Consider the following 18,971-nt stretch of genomic DNA (forward strand, 5'->3'; position numbering starts at 1 on the left):
GTACTACTATTATTATTATTATTATTATTATTATTATTATTATTATTATTATTATTATTATTATTATTATTATTATTATTATTTCGAATATAATTATTAAAATCTATTTTTTCGAATATATATTTTTTTGAACAACACTTTTATTAAATAACATTAATACGGTTACATTTATTTAAAAAAAATTACATAATCAAAAGTTAAATTAATTAAACATAAATAAAAACTTATGAAACTATGCGTCATCTTTGTCCAAGTCCACGTCTTCATTTTCAAGTTCATCGTCACTTTCGTCCTCGCTTTCTTCAACATCTTCGGCGGTGTTGGAAGTTCCAGCTTGTGGAGCGGCTCGGGCATGTGGAACGTGCCGAACACGAAAATTAGCCGGAAGATTCCAAATGTGTTCGATGAGCTTTTGTCGTAGTAGATGATGAATGGACGAATCTCACAATTCTTTATTAATGCGCATGTGTGCTTCAACCCTTTCCTGGATTGAGCGATGTGGACGACGAGCTGGCTTGTAATTCTCTTCAAGTGAACACATTACATGTCCATTGTCTTTGGTGATCATATTATGCAAAATAACACAAGCGTGCATAATTCTTCGGATTCTTTCGACATAGAATTGTCGGCACGGGTTTTTTATTATTTGCCATCGACCTTGAAGTACACCGAATGCCCGTTCAATATCTTTCCGAGCAGATTCTTGATATTTTTTAAATTTTGCCGATTTTGGGTCAGGTGGACTTTTGAAAGACTTAACTAGTGTCGCCCAATCCGGATATATCCCATCGGTTAGGTAGTAACCTTTATTGAAATTACAACCACTAACCAAAAAATTACACGGTGGAGCCGTGTCTTGAAGTAACTCGTTAAATAAATCAGATTGCTTAAGTACATTGATGTTGTTGTTTGAACCAGCGGGTCCAAAATAAGCGTGCCAAATCCATAAATCATAAAATGCCACAGCTTCTAACATGATTGTTGGATACCCATGATCGCCTCTAGTATAATGACCTTTATATTTATATGGACAATTTTTCCAAGCCCAATGCATACAATCTAAGCTACCTAACATTCCCGGAAAACCATGTAATTCTGCATGTGCGGATATAAGACGTGCTACGTCTTGTGGAGTCGATTTTCTCATAAACTCTGAACCGTACAAGTGAATCACGCTCTTACAAAAATTATTCAAACAATCATATGATGTTTGTTGGCCCATATGTAAGTACTCGTCAAAAGCATCAGGTGCAGTACCGTATTGGCGTATTGCGGATGTACATTTTTGAAAAACATTAAAACCCAACAACCCGGTAGCATCCCGCTTTTGATGAAAATATAAAAAATAATCGAGAATAGGTTCTTGAGAGTAATTCATTATACCTTGGTATATGCGTATAAACAATGGTCGACTCATCCTATAACGGCGACGAAAATAATCTCCGGGAAAAGTTAGATTCTCGGAAAAATAATCATTCCATAAACGCATCGCGGTTCCCTCTCGGTCTCTATGAATAAATCTTCGATGCGCCCCTGGTATTGGTTGATTGACTTCTTCCTCTTCGTCTTTATCTATTTGATCAAGTAGATCAAATGCGACAATATTGAAATTAGAACTTGCAATATCTAACGCATCTTTCGTAAGACTATCCATAACTTTTTTAGGCATTTTTAATGGAATTGAATAAATATTGTGAAATAAAAGTATAGATTGTATGAAGTGGTAGTGTAATGGTATAGAGGTATCTATAGTGGGGGTTGGAAAAAAAAAGTACCAACGGCATTATAGCTGTTTGAAACAAATAAATATATTCAATAATAAATGTTTTATACCGTCCTCAAAATATTATAGCAAAGACATCCACCAGCACGGAACCAGGAGAGAGGAACGGGGGCGGCCGACGGCGGGATGAATGCGATCGGCGCCCTTGAGGGCGGTGGTGATGACAGTGTGAGGGCGGAGCCCGTTGGGAGTGCTCTAAAACATCATCATTTTAAGTCAATGATTCCTTCGGCCCAAGTTTTGAATTTTAGCCCAACAATAGTCAAGTACATAGCCCAACAGAAAGCACAGGCCCAACAGAAACTTATATCTCAGCCCAACATGAAATTCTAGTCCAATAATGTAAAAGGACCCGTTCATATACATTATAAACGATTCACAATAGTTGATTTCATCACGAGGTATTTGACCTCTATATGATACATTTTACAAACATTGCATTCGTTTCTAAAAGACAAACTTTCTTTACAACGAAAGTTGACGGCATGCATACCATTTCATAATACATCCAACTATAATTGACTTAATAATAATCTTTATGAATTTCAACAACTCGAATGCAATGTCTTTCAAAATATGTCATGAATGACTCCAAGTAATATCTCTAAAATGAGCAAATGTACAGCGGAAGATTTTTTTTACACCTGAGAATAAACATGATTTAAAGACAAAAATCATTCATATGGTGAACACCTGGTAACCGACATTAACAAGATGCATATAAGAATATCCCCTTTCATTCCAGGAAATCCTTCGGACAAGATAAAAACGAATTCGAAGTACTAAAGCATCCGGTACTTTGGATGGGGTTTGTTAGGCCCAATAGATCTATCTTTAGGATTCGCGTCAATTAGTAGATCGGTTTACTAATTCTTAGGTTACCAAGCAAAAGGGGCATATTCGGCTTCGATCATTCACCCGTATAATGTAGTTTCAATTACTTGTGTCTATTTCGTAAAACATTTATAAAAATTGCGCATGTATTCTCAGCCCAAAAATATAAAGGGTAAAAAGGCAAATGAAACTCACCATACTGTATTTCATAGTAAAAATACATATAACGTCATTGAACAAGTGCAAGGTTGGCCTCGGATTCACGAACGTATCAATATTGAGATTCAATATTGCAGGAAAAGTACGTAGATGCAACGGAGATGATAAACACTAGTTTGACTTACGAGCAATACTCCCGAACCATACCCATAACCTTCATAGCTATAACCCATAATTTCCTTAGCTCTATCCCGCTCGAATAACAATTTCGAAATCACTCGGGTAGCACTCCGTCGTAATATTTTATGTATACTAATAATATCTTGAAATAATATGGAGTAAATATATATATGTAAATCGATTGAGAGAGTTTAGAGAAAATATTTTTAAGTTTCTATGAAATAATGAAACCTATTGAATTCTATTTATAATAGATTTTTGAATTATTAAGTAAATTATTAAAGTATGAATTATTAAAGTGAATTATTAAAGTATGAATTACTAAAGTGAATTATTAAAGTATGAATTATTAAAGTGAATTATTAAAGTATGAATTATTAAAGTAAATTATTAAAGTTAAAGTAAAGTAAAAATAAAGTAAAGGTAAAGTTTAAGTATAGTAAAAGTATAAAACTATGTACGTATAATACGCGTATAAATATATATAATATTAATTTAAATCGTTATATATACTTAATAAAATAAAATATAAATATCATTATCTTTATCATACTGGTTAAGTAATGAGTTGTCAAAAGTGATTCTATATAAAGTTCTTTTTAAACTGAAAACGTTTTTGTATGTTTGAAACTAAATCAAATAAATATGATAATTTTGTTTTCCAAAACTAAATATATTTAAGAATTATTTTGTTTAAAGATTAAAATAATGGAAATCGTTATATCATAAAACGTTTTAGAAAAGTTGAATCATATATATTCATAATAGGGTTCAAGTTTTTAAATTACAGTCTGTTGGTAAAGCATGGGATAAAGTCCAAAGGTTAAATAAACGTATGAAATCATCTTAATGAAAAATGTCGAGTTACTTAACTTGTCGATATCCAACATCTAAGTTATTTACACTCCACGTTCTTACTTATAAATCACTTTACCATTTTCCGAATGTTGTCAAAAAGAATAGATTTCTTAAATCACAGTGGACCTCATAACATAGACCCGTAATCATATCACAATTTATCTGATAAATCAGTCATTTGATATTATCTTCTAATTCCGTTGATAACTATTAGAATATATTTTGAAACAAATATGTTTATATAAAGTATTATACGCCTAATACTTTGTTAATGTTTTTAAGTTATAATATATACACATATACATATATAATCATGTTCGTTCAATTTAATGGTTCGTGAATCGTTGGAACTTGGTCGAGGTTTAAATGAATGTATGGACAAAGTTTAAAATTCTTGAGATTCAACTTAACAAACTTTGCTTATCGTGTCAGAATAATATAAAGATAAAGTTTAAATTTGGTTAGAAATTTTAGGGTTGTCACAGTACCTACCCGTTAATGAAATTTCATCCCGAAATTTGAATGGGATGGTCATAGCTGACAATAAGTATGTTTTCATGACGTACAAGAGTTGAAAATTAGAGTTTTATTATCATCAAGTAATATAGATAAAGCAATTTGATTTTTGTGAAGAGTATGAGTGAAGTTATCACAAAAGAATGAAATGAGTAAATGCACGTTCTTTTTAACCAATGACATAGTCACGGTTGATTTTCGGAATTCAAGGAATTTAGAGAAAATCTTCGTAATAAGATTTGGTTCTTTGGTAATTAAGAAAGTTAGGATCCGCTTGATTAAATGCGATAATCTGTTTTGATTGCTCTGTCGGATATTTTACTATATATCCACCCCCTTCGTTTCCTTATTTTCACAACTCACACCTTTTATTCTTTCTCCCTAAATTCATACTTTATAGCATTCGCTAATATGCTCCATCCAGTTATGATTTTTGATATACTCCTAACTTTCATATCTATCATTCTTCTTTTTCATCTGCCGCCGGAAGAATCTATTTACTTCTACTATACTCTTGGTTTTATTGTGTTTTTAGTTCTCCCGTGTCTTTATATTGCTATATGCATCGATATATATGGTTTGTAATTTCTGGGTTGTTGTTGGGTTTTATATCTTCTCTTATATTTCGATGTCCTTGCTTCTTTCTTCTATAATCATTGTCATCTCCAATTAATGCTCTCTTTTATTTGCTGCGATTTATATCCCAATTTCTGTTTCGGAATTTTGTCCTTTCATTTTGTTCTTCTTGCGAGTAAGTACCGCTTATACTGGTCCATAATTCGCAGATAAAAATTTCGGAATAAACATTGTTAATGATCTAAGAAGGAAATCGTAATGGCACGATCTTGATTTGTCAAATTATCAGAATACCTCGAAAAAGATCGAATCATCAAGAAATTATTTTCTTGATATTTTTAGAGATTAAGTAGAATACATGAGTCGTATAACATGGCACATGATGATGTTATGATCTGTGAATCATCATGTTCCATTTAAAAACTAAGCATGACTTACTGTAATATAATCACGTTGATCAAGTGTCATTATATTATACTAACTCATGCTTCAGCTCCCAACACTACTTCAAAAGTATTCCTATTTTAAACTCGAATGTTTCAGAATTTAGAAACAAAAATAGTTTCTTTTATGATGTAATACAGATAGCGCGAAGAGGTAAATGATTTTAGATAAGAATAATTATGAAAATATCTTCAGAAATATGGAGGATATTTATAATGAAAGATACGATGATATCTTAGAATTTCTAATATCAGAGGATGATGAAGAATATTGTCCGCAGGTGTTTAGAGTCAGGAGCAAGGTATTCGTTAATGACTTCAGCAGGTACTGAATCATTTGCTAATGTGGTGGAACATGAAACGTTTTCTGGTAACAAAAGGGTAATCATATATATCAAGATTATTATAAGACTACTCTGAATAAAAAATGGAAGTTGTCTTGCTGGAGCTGTGATAGAATTTGCTACTTTGAAAAGGAATTGCAAAATTATTTTTTGCTAATAAATGCCAAAGGATCTGACACAGATATGTGTTGAATTATGACTTTGGTTTCGAGAGCTTTTTAAATACATAACTGTGGGTAATATGTGGTTGGATCATCATCTCGATTGCTCATTATTTGAAATGTCTTCAGAAATTTTTCGAAGGGCTTGAAAACAGATTGTAATCGTTAATATACATTTGATGTTCTAACACAGTTTTGAAGTCAAAGTATAGCTCTGAAAGATGTATGAATCTAAAAGTGATGGTACCGGTTATATCTCGAATTGAATTCTGAGGTTTCAAAATCAGAATATGTAATTGAGTTTGAATGAGTATGGTTGTTTTGATTTCTATGAAAGAATGTATATTATTGTGAAAGTAGGAAGTATAGTTGATAATTTTCTTAATCAGATTCGAAGAATGTAACATATTAATTGTGAATTTATATATCTATCGGGTATTACCTACCCGTTAAAAAAAATTCACAATTAATATTTTGTACAAAAGAATTTTTATTACAGTCTTTATGAAAATATATATGTATATATTCTCTTCGGATGTAACATAGATTTAATGAGTTAATACGAAATTAAACTCATTCGATATACGGTTGGAACTAGAATTGAATAATCCCTTAAAGGCTTTAGAGATTACATAAGTATTTCTTCAATAATATTGAAATTATGAATCAATACTTCGTTATTTGTTAAGGCGTGATGTTGATTTTCATTAAATTCTTGTGAACTTCGCAAAGTATGAATGATGTTATCTGAAAAGTTTCGGGTACATCGATGATGAAAGTGTAAAATCAAATATATACTTGATTTATTATGAATTGGAATTTGTTGAATTGAGACAGAGATTGTAGTTAACGATTGTTAAGTTGCGGCGAAGGACGTACATTATTGCATATTTGTAATATGAATTAACCGAGTAGTTAAGATTCGCACACAATAGCTTAGCACGGAAAGATTTATTTTTATTTCAATATATATATATATATATATATATATATATATATATATATATAACATATACATATAATTTCTTCAGAGGGAATGAGTTAATTCTTCATAACTCGTTGATAAAATATACGCGTTATTGATTCGTAATGATGTCCACATTGATTCTTGAACTGACAGAGTTTGTGATGTTATAGGTGTTGCTGATTCTGATGCTGACTGCACTGACGATGATGGTGACGCTGACGGTACTGTTGATGCTGTTGGTAAAACAAGTTTAGCTTGTTAACCACACACCATTTTTGTCAGGGTTTGTACTCTTCCTTCTATCATTTTGGTTCGCTTAACTGATTTATGATTAGGGCTAGATTAGATAATCTCTAAGACTTTAGAGATTACATAATCGCCGTGGAATGTTTCTCCAATGAAGTTATGAATTAATACTTCATCAGTTATTGTTGTTGGTACTCCTTGGTATCTATGGTGCGTATAACGTTGATGCTCGTGGGACAGATTGTGAAGTTGAGGTTTACAACGCAGTTGTGTTTGGAGGTGGTAATGGTACTGTTGGTGTTGATGATGGTGGTACTGGTTATGCTGCTGGTGCTGCTGCTGGTGTTTGTAATCTTTGCACCATATTCTCCAAAGCCACTACCCGAGCGCGAAGCTCGTTGACTTCTTCTATTACACCGGGGTGATTGTCGATTCAGACGAGCGGATAAATAAAATCTAGATTTTGATGTAGTATATAATTGTGACGAGATACTCTGGAAATGAGAGAGAAAATGGTGTTTCCGATTGGTTCGCCGGTAAGTGCTTCAGGTTCTTCGTCAAGAGGGCAATGGGGTGGATGGAAGGGATCACCTTCTTCTTGTCTCCAATGATTGAGGAGGCTACGAACCCATCCCTAATTCATCCAGAATAGATGATGGCTGATTGGTTGATCCATTCCGGTCACACTGCTTTCAGAGCTGGAGTGGGATTCCATTTCGGAATCCGAGGAATTTGAATTAATGATGAATTCCATTTCGTACGATTGAATAAGAATTTTTCGATATGAAATGATTTTCGATTATTGGATGGTATTCTAATTACATATAATATCCATAGATATAGAACAAAAGATTTCGTAGATTACGGAGGAATTTGCGGGATATGTCAGGTAAAGTTTAAAGTAACAGAAACGATAAGATATGATTTAGCAGATACGCTAAGATATGAATTTTGTCTATACACTACTCATGCAATTAATGTAGCAAGACGTGTCTAGACCAGTAATGATAAGCAGGTAATTTCCTAAGAATGATAAGCAGATGATTTTCGACTAAAAATGATAAGCAAAACTTTTGACATGCAGACACGGTCGAAGTCCAGACTCACTAATGCATCCTAAAGACTTATCAGTTAGATACACTAATGCAGACCTGGTTCGCTAAGACCACCGCTCTGATACTAACTAAAAGGACCCGTTCATATACATTATAAACGATTCACAATAGTTGATTTCATCCCGAGGTATTTGACCTCTATATGATACATTTTACAAACATTACATTCGTTTCTAAAAGACAAACTTTCTTTACAACGAAAGTTAACGGCATGCATACCATTTCATAATACATCCAACTATAATTGACTTAATAATAATCTTGATGAATTTCAATGACTCGAATGCAACGTCTTTCAAAATATGTCATGAATGACTCCAAGTAATATCTCTAAAATGAGCAAATGCACAGCGGAAAATTTCTTTAACACCTGAGAATAAACATGCTTTAAAGTGTCAACCAAAAGATGGGTGAGTTCATTAGTTTATCATAATCATTCATTTCCATTATTTTAATAGACCACAAGAATTTCATTTCCAGTTCTCATAAATATACGTCCCATGCACAGACACAAAAATCATTCATATGGTGAACACCTGGTAACCGACATTAACAAGATGCATATAAGAATATCCCCTATCATTTAGGGAAATCCTTCGAACATGATAAAAATGAATTCGAAGTACTAAAGCATCTGGTAGTTTGGATGGGGTTTGTTAGGCCCAATAGATCTATCTTTAGGATTCGCGTCAATTAATAGATCGGTTTACTAATTCTTAGGTTACCAAGCAAAACGGGCATATTCCGCTTCGATCATTCACCCATATAATGTAGTTTCAATTACTTGTGTCTATTTCGTAAAACATTTATAAAAATTGCGCATGTATTCTCAGCCTAAAAATATAAAGGGTAAAAAGGCAAATGAAACTCACCATACTGTATTTCATAGTAAAAATACATATAACGTCATTGAACAAGTGCAAGGTTGGCCTCGGATTCACGAACGTATCAATATTGAGATTCAATATTGCAGGAAAAGTACGTAGATGCAACGGAGATGATAAACACTAGTTTGACTTACGAGCAATACTCCCGAACCATACCCATAACCTCCATAGCTATAACCCATAATATCTTTAGCTCTATCCCGCTCGAAAAATAATTTCGAAATCACTCGGACAGCACTCTGTCGTAATATTTTATGTATACTAATAATATCTTGAAATAATATGGAGTAAATATATATATGTAAATCGATTGAGAGAGTTTAGAGAAAATATTTTTCAGTTTCTATGAAATAATGAAACCTATTGAATTCTATTTATAATAGATTTTTGAATTATTAAAGTGAATTATTAAAGTATGAATTATTAAAGTGAATTATTAAAGTATGAATTATTAAAGTGAATTATTAAAGTATGAATTATTAAAGTAAATTATTAAAGTTAAAGTAAAGTAAAAATAAAGTAAAGGTAAAGTTTAAGTATAGTAAAAGTATAAAACTATGTACGTATAATACGCGTATAAATATATATAATATTAATTTAAATCGTTATATACACTTAATAAAATAAAATATAAATATCGTTTTCTTTATCATACTGGTTAAGTAATGAGTTGTCAAAAGTGATTCTAGATATTTATAAAAGTTATATACATTTTAATAATAAAGTTCTTTTTAAACTGAAAACGTTTTTGTACGTTTGAAACCAAATCAAATAAATATGATAATTTTGTTTTCCAAAACTAAATATATTTAAGAATTATTTTGTTTAAAGGTTAAAATAATGGAAATCGTTATATCATAAAACGTTTTAGAAAAATAGAATCATATATATTCATAATAGGTTTCAAGTTTTTAGATTACAGTTTGTTGGTGAAGCATGGGATAAAGTCCAAAGGTTAAATAAACGTATGAAATCATCTTAATGAAAAATGTCGAGTTACTTAACTTGTTGATATCCAACATCTAAGTTATTTACACTCCACGTTCTTACTTATAAATCACTTTACCATTTTCCGAATGTTGTCAAAAAGAATAGATTTTTTAAATCACAGTGGACCTCATAACATAGACCCGTAATCATATCACAATTTATCTGATAAATAAGTCATTTGATATTATCTTCTAATTCCGTTGATAACTATTAGAATATATTTTGAAACAAATACGTTTATATAAAGTATTATACGCCTAATACTTTGTTAATGTTTTCAAGTTTGTATATACACATATACATATATAATCATGTTCGTTCAATTTAATGGTTCGTGAATCGTTGGAACTTGGTCGAGGTTTAAATGAATGTATGGACACAGTTTAAAATTCTTGAGATTTAACTTAACAAACTTTGCTTATCGTGTCAGAATAATATAAAGATAAAGTTTAAATTTGGTTGGAAATTTCCGGGTTGTCACATAATGGACACAACAGCATATTGTTTTTAAAAAAAAAAAATTTGCAGCAGCCTAGGATCGAACACCCGACCTCTTGTTTGAAATGACCCGTCCTAATCCATCTGGACGAAGTCTTCAACAGTTGGTCCAATTGCGAGGTTCTGACCTCTATATGCCATGAACGACTCCATGTAATATGAGCAAATGCACAGCGGAAGATTTCCTTCGTACCTGAGAATAAACATGCTTTAAAGTGTCAACCAAAAGGTTGGTGAGTTCATAGGTTTATCTTAAAACAATAAAATTCATCATTTTGATAGACCACAAAATTTAAATGATGCATGGTACAAATGGGCCCGAATCCTATACCCACCTGTAATGTACATGCTATATCTTTAAATACAGTACATCTTTCTCATGTGCGAAACCATTTTCATAAATCATAGTAACCGTACACATATTTGTGCATAAAAATAACATACACATAACCTGTGTATAAAATTATTCTCTCGATATATAACATTCACATCAACTGGTGGCAATTATCATGTCCACATAATTCAATGGTGGCAATTATCATGTCCACATAATTCAATGGTGGCAATTATCATGTCCACATAATTCAATAATAATCCGCAGAACTTCTGTCTGCATAATAATTCATTCGAGGAATGTTTTGCTTGTGTCTATCTCGTCAAACATTTATAATAGCATTCCATGTATTCGCAGTTCAAAATATATTTCAAAAGCATTTAATAAAGCAATTGTAAAAGTAGCGCATGTATTCTCAGTCTCAAAAATGTAAAGAGTAAAAAGGGAATCAAATGAACTCACCGTATTGTATTTTGTAGTAAAAATACATATAACGACATTGAACAACTAAACAATGCAAGGTTGGCCTCAGATTCACGAACCTATATCATTTGTATATTTATTAATATTCATAGTTGTAATTGAACACACACACATATATATAATTGTATTAGTTATATCCTTTTTATGTTAATAATTTATATATACTTTATATGTTCATTTTGTATATAATAATATTAGATTTTGTTATGTTAGATGTGTTAAATATATATATTTATGTATGTATTTCATTTGTTTATCGAAACAGTAGTTCAATTTATACTAAGTTAATATTAGTAACAATAATAATAGTAACGTTAATAATATAGTCATGTTAATAATAACTCTATTAGTGATAATAACAATGATATTAATAATAATACTTGTAAGAATATAAATTTTATGGTTAATGATTATTATGATATTGATTTTAGTAATTACATAATAATAATACTCGTGATAATATAATTAATAATATTTATGTTAATATTAACAATTCTATTATTTGTAAAAATACACTAATACTAATATTTGCGAAAATAATTATAATTTGAATTATTTTTATGTTAATACTCATAATAATCCTAATCATAATCATAATAATAATAAAAATATAACTATTAGTGATATATAATAGTAATCTTCATTCTTGTATTTATAATCATAATTTTATCATAATGCTTTTATTTGTAAAGATAATAATAATCATTATGTTACTAATAATAACAATATTGATAATTATATTAATGATGATCTTAAAAATAAATATACTTATAACAATAATAATAATACTAATAACAATAACAAGAATAATAAGTATAATAATAACTTATAATAATAATGATAAAAAAAAGGGTGTATACCTCTTGAAAAGATTTTTCTAAAAAGAAATGCCCTGAACCGAGCTCGAACTCAAGTCCTCTCACTCACCCATAACACTCAACACCACTCCACTGTCAACTGCTTATCTCTTTTATTTTCTTCTTCATCGCTACCTATGGATTATCTAATTATCATTGGTTTATCAACACATCCATCATCATTCTAACTCTATCAAACCCATTTCCTTTTACCATATTCATCATCATCAATCACAGTATATCATCATCATATGGCACGTTAATCAAGTTATGTTTCATCATAATACATCATTATTAATCATGTATTTCATCACCAACACAAACACATAAAATCATAATCTTATTATCATTGCCAAACCCACTATTTATCATTTTCTTGTATCATTTTTGATTCAACAATTATATGATCCGATCATCACATAATCATAACAACATCACCATTCTTAACTAAACCTAACCTCATCATCCCCTCATCGCGTACAACTCTTCTCATAGCTACAGATAGGAAGTGATCAATTGGTGTTTTGGTTTGGTGATTATACAGAAGGCGAAAAGTAGTAGCTGCCCAACAGGAAATTAGACTAACCTAGTTCACAAATTAGTTTGGATCTTGGCCCATGAACACGGCCCACGCACAAAATAGAAAAAAAAAGGCAGCCGACAACTTTGCTGCTTATTTATTTATTTTTCTTGTTATTATGGCCAATTGGAAAAAGAATTACCAATTTGCGTAGTGAGATGCTTATAATTCTTAGAGACAGAATTGAGTGGAAACATAAACAATTGCTACTTTACAGCTCACTTTCTATCTTCATCAATGACCCCCTCCCTTCTTCTTTTCAATTGCCAAAAGCAACTATCAATCAACCCATTGCTTTCTCTCATGAATAGCAGCGAAAAAGAAAGAAAAAAAAAAAATGCCGCTGCAGCAGTAGAAGAGACGGGTGTACAGCAGTAGTAACATAGTGATGAGTTGCAAGTGGTTCAACACTTTGAAATGGGTGGTGATGAAGTTCCATGGTGGCTTGTCGTGTATTGTTCACAGTTTAATAATAGAAACAAGTGAGGTGATTAAAACAGAAACAAAATAAGTCGAGCAAGGTGATTGGGTTTCGTTTTAAGGATTGAGTGTGATAGAGAGCTGATGAGAGGGAGAGAGGTAGTGAGAGAGAAGGTGGTGGCGGTTATGGTGGTTGGGTGGTGATCGTGAATGAGGTGGATCGAGGATGGTGGTGGGTTATGTAGTGACCCGAACTTTTCCATGTTTATATATATTAATTGAGATTGATATTTACATGATTAAATGTTTCCAACATGTTAAGCAATCAAACTTGTTAAGACTTGATTAATTGAAATATGTTTCATATAGACAATTGACCACCCAAGTTGACCGGCGATTCACGAACGTTAAAACTTGTAAAAACGACATGACGATATATATATGGATATACATATGGTTAACATGAGATTATGATAAGTAAGCATCTCCATAAGTATATTAACAATGAGTTATATACATATAAACAAGACTACTAACTTAAGGATTTCGAAACGAGACATATATGTAACGATTATCGTTGTAACGACATTTAAATGTATATATATCATATTAAGATATATTAATATATCATAATATCATGATAATATAATAATTTAACATCTCATTAGATATAATAAACAATGGGTTAACAACATTAATTGAGATCGTTAACTTAAAGGTTTCAAAACAACACTTACATGTAACGACTAACGATGACTTAACGACTCAGTTAAAATGTATATACATGTAGTGTATTTAGATGTATTAAAATACTTTTGGAAGACTTCAAGACATATATCAAAACACTCATACTTAACGAAAATGGTTACAGTTACTTTCCCATTCTTTTCTTTCATCAAGAATTCTAGTCGTATTCTTACCCGTATTATACACAGCTTCAAAACGTACTTACTATGGGTATATACCAATAGGAACTAGCATGGGATTCCACTCTTGATTATGTCATGTATGACTAATCAATTTTAACTTCTACCATGAGCTAGTCAACTAACTAGAACTCCTTTTAACCCCACTCACCACTCACCAATTACCACTCATCATTCACTCCATTTCACTTCCAATTCTCTTTCTAATTCTCTCTCAACACACACACACACACTATTATGAACGTATTTTTCCAGTAGTTAATCATCATCTTCATCAAAAATCACTTCAAGAATCAAGCTATAATCATCATAGGAAGAACACTTCAAGAACACTTCAAAAATCCCTTCAAGTTTACTAATTTACTTCCAAGCTTTCTAATCCATTCCAAGTAATCATCTAAGATCAAGAAACCTTTGTTATATACAGTAGGTTATCTTTCTTATTCAAGGTAATATTCATATTCAAACTTTGATTCAATTTCTATAACTATAAACTATCTTAATTCGAGTAAAAATCTTCCTTGAACTTGTTTTTGTGTCATGATCCTACTTCAAGAACTTTCAAGCCATCCAAGATCCTTTGAAGCTAGATCATTTCTTGTCACTTCCAGTAGGTTTACCTACTAAACTTGAGGTAGTAATGATGTTCATAACATCATTCGATTCATATATATAAAACTATCTTATTCGAAGGTTTAAACTCGTAATCACTAGAACATAGTTTAGTTAATTCTAAACTTGTTCGCAAACAAAAGTTAATCCTTCTAACTTGACTTTTAAAATTAACTAAACACATGTTCTATATCTATATGATATGCTAACTTAATGATTTAAAACCTGGAAACACGAAAAACACCGTAAAACCGGATTTACGCCGTCGTAGTAACACCGCGGGCTGTTTTGGGTTAGTTAAATAAAAACTATGATAAACTTTGATTTAAAAGTTATTATTCTGAGAAAATGATTTTTTTATGAACATGAAACTATATCCAAAAATTATGGTTAAACTTAAAGTGGAAGTATGTTTTCTAAAATGGTCATCTAGACGTCGTTCTTTCGACTGAAATGACTACCTTTACAAAAACGACTTGTAACTTATTTTTCCGACTATAAACCTATACTTTTTCTGTTTAGATTCATAAAATAGAGTTCAATATGAAACCATAGCAATTTGATTCACTCAAAACGGATTTAAAATGAAGAAGTTATGGGTAAAACAAGATTGGATAATTTTTCTCATTTTAGCTACGTGAAAATTGGTAACAAATCTATTCCAACCATAACTTAATCAACTTGTATTGTATATTATGTAATCTTGAGATACCATAGACACGTATACAATGTTTCGACCTATCATGTCGACACATCTATATATATTTCGGAACAACCATAGACACTCTATATGTGAATGTTGGAGTTAGCTATACAGGATTGAGGTTGATTCCAAAATATATATAGTTTGAGTTGTGATCAATACTGAGATAAGTATACACTGGGTCGTGGATTGATTCAAGATAATATTTATCGATTTATTTCTGTACATCTAACTGTGGACAACTAGTTGTAGGTTACTAACGAGGACAGCTGACTTAATAAACTTAAAACATCAAAATATATTAAAAGTGTTGTAAATATATTTTGAACATACTTTAATATACATGTATATATTGTTATAGGTTCGTGAATCAACAGTGGCCAAGTCTTACTTCTCGACGAAGTAAAAATCTGTGAAAGTGAGTTATAGTCTCACTTTTAAAATCTAATATTTTTGGAATGAGAATACATGCAGGTTTTATAAATGATTTACAAAATAGACACAAGTACGTGAAACTACATTCTATGGTTGAATTATCGAAATCGAATATGCCCCTTTTTATTAAGTCTGGTAATCTAAGAATTAGGGAACAGACACCCTAATTGACGCGAATCCTAAAGATAGATCTATTGGGCCTAACAAACCCCATCCAAAGTACCGGATGCTTTAGTACTTCGAAATTTATATCATATCCGAAGGGTGTCCCGGAATGATGGGGATATTCTTATATATGCATCTTGTTAATGTCGGTTACCAGGTGTTCACCATATGAATGATTTTTATCTCTATGTATGGGATGTATATTGAAATATGAAATCTTGTGGTCTATTGTTACAATTTGATATATATAGGTTAAACCTATAACTCACCAACATTTTTGTTGACGTTTAAAGCATGTTTATTCTCAGGTGAATACTAAGAGCTTCCGCTGTTGCATACTAAAATAAGGACAAGATTTGGAGTCCATGTTTGTATGATACTGTGTAAAAACTGCATTCAAGAAAATGATTTTGATGTAACATATTTGTATTGTAAACCATTATGTAATGGTCGTGTGTAAACAGGATATTTTAGATTATCATTATTTGATAATCTATGTAAAGCTTTTTAAACCTTTATTTATGAATAAAGGTTATGGTTTGTTTTAAAAATGAATGCAGTCTTTGAAAAACGTCTCATATAGAGGTCAAAACCTCGCAACGAAATCAATTAATATGGAACGTTTTTAATCAATAAGAACGGGACATTTCAGTTGGTATTCGAGCGTTGGTCTTAGAGAACCAGAATTTTGCATTAGTGTGTCTTATCGAGTTTGTTAGGATGCATTAGTGAGTCTGGACTTCGACCGTGTTTACTTGAAAAATGATTGCTTAACAAATTTTGTTAGAAACTATATATTTTTAACATGTGAATATTATGTGATATATTAATCTCTTAACGCGTTTGATATTATGTGATAGATGTCTACCTCTAGAACAAGTCCCATTGACTCACCTAATAATAATGAAGAGTCAAATGTAAATTGGAATGATTCGTGGACTGATTCACAAGTTCCCGAAGAGGAACTGGAAGAAGAGTCGGAACCAGAAGAAGAATCGGAACCGGAAGAAGAATCGGAACCGGATGAAGAAATAGAACCGGTGGGGGAAATAATAAAACGGTTGAGTAAAAGAAAATCCTCAACCAACCGACCAAGGTTAATTATGGTCAATGGTGTTTCCGCTAAGGAAGCAAAATATTGGGAGGATTACCAATTCTCCGATGAATCGGATTCTGACGAGAATTCTGATGATGTTATAGAAATTACCCCAACTGAATTTAAAAAGGCAAAAGAAAATAATAAGGGAAAGGGCATAAAAATAGAGAAATCTAATTCCAACCCCGATGAACTTTATATGTATCGTCAACCCCCGAAGTCCTTAAGTTGTAACAATGACCCGGGAACCTCTAAACCACCAGGTTTTTTCTAAACCAATGTGGAAAACGACGGCTCGTATTAGGGGAACATCATATATCCCTAGAAACTTGGCAAAATGAACCAAAACCGAAGAAGAAGAAATAAGCGAGTCGGAATAAGATAGTTGTATTCGTGTGGTGTAATATATGTAATATAGTGTGCTTATGCTTTATGATATATGTAAAAATTGCTTGTATTAATAAGTATTTTTTTTATGAATCTAACTCTTGTCTATTTTACAGAATAAAACACAAAATGGATAGACAACCCAATATTTTAAGAGACCTACCTGGAGACATGATTGATGAAATCTTGTCTAGAGTCGGTCAGAATTCTTCGGCACAACTATTTAAGGCGAGATCAGTTTTTAAGACATTCGAAGAACGTTCCAAGAATGCCTTGGTTTATAAAAGGCTTTCGCTCGAAAGATGGGGGATATCACATTGGGAAATCCATAAGTTACGATGTGTTTACTTTGACGCATATATTGCGGGGAACCCAAATGCTATTTTACGCAATGGGTTAAGAAATTATTTTGACTCAATATATCCGAATATTGGACTTCGTGATTTAGAAAAAGCGGCTAACATGCAACATAAAGAATTGTGATTTAGATTGTTACGGGACTGTTGGACATTACGTAACCCTCGTCCCTTTGACGACGTTACAACACGCTGTCTTATCAACGGCCATAACGGTTATGTTCCACAAGACCAAGGATGGGAAGTAGTCCTAGTAAAACCAGAATGCATAACTTGTTTCTGGACGTATGAATTACGTGTCTTTATTGCCTTTGCTGAACGACTTGTGTACTAGCTAGAATTATCTTCACAACTATCTTGTATCAAAGTTATTGTGTGCTATATTTCATGCTTTATGTAAAATAAGCGGTATTGTAAGTTTGTAAAATATTGTATAAAAGTTTGAACGCGAAATATTATTATAATCAGTTTTTCATATAGAATTGTAGTAGTTGAAATGTATATTAGCTACTAAGTATGAACTTAACGGGTAGGTACTACCCGAATTTAAACTTATAAAACGCTAATATGAAGAAAAAGCTTTTATAAATGAGTTCATATTATGCTACGAAATACTATTAACTACTCTTAATATTTTGTATGATTAACTTGTTCTATTTGACTATTTTGAAGGAAATGGCACCGACTACTCGACACACCGTGAATATGAATGAAGAGGAATTCCGTACTTTTCTAGCTTCAAACATAGCCGCAGTACAGGCTGCGCTACATACCAATAATAACCGTGGATCTAGCAGTACAGGAAATCGTGTAGGATGCACCTACAAAGAATTCACTGCCTGCAAACCTTTGGAATTTGATGGAACCGAAGGACCGATCGGATTGAAACAGTGGACCGAGAAGGTCAAATCGGTGTTTGCCATAAGTAAGTGTACTGAAGAGGACAAAGTGAAGTACGCTACGCATACCTTCACAGGTTCTGCGTTAACATGGTGGAATACCTATCTAGAGCAAGTGGGACAAGACGATGCGTACGCACTACCGTGGTCAGCATTCAAGC

General features: G+C 31.8%; 1 protein-coding gene across 1 annotated transcript; it reads right to left on the reverse strand.

The window, feature by feature from the left end:
• Window positions 1–442: 442 nt before the first annotated feature.
• LOC139875042 (uncharacterized) lies at window positions 443–1,669 on the reverse strand. The gene has a single exon (XM_071862419.1). It carries the CDS (start codon window positions 1,667–1,669, stop codon window positions 443–445), a length of 1,227 nt encoding a protein of 408 aa, XP_071718520.1.
• Window positions 1,670–18,971: the final 17,302 nt, after the last annotated feature.

The sequence above is a fragment of the Rutidosis leptorrhynchoides genome, chromosome 11 (genome assembly GCF_046630445.1).
Source record: "Rutidosis leptorrhynchoides isolate AG116_Rl617_1_P2 chromosome 11, CSIRO_AGI_Rlap_v1, whole genome shotgun sequence".
Lineage (NCBI taxonomy): Eukaryota > Viridiplantae > Streptophyta > Magnoliopsida > Asterales > Asteraceae > Rutidosis > Rutidosis leptorrhynchoides.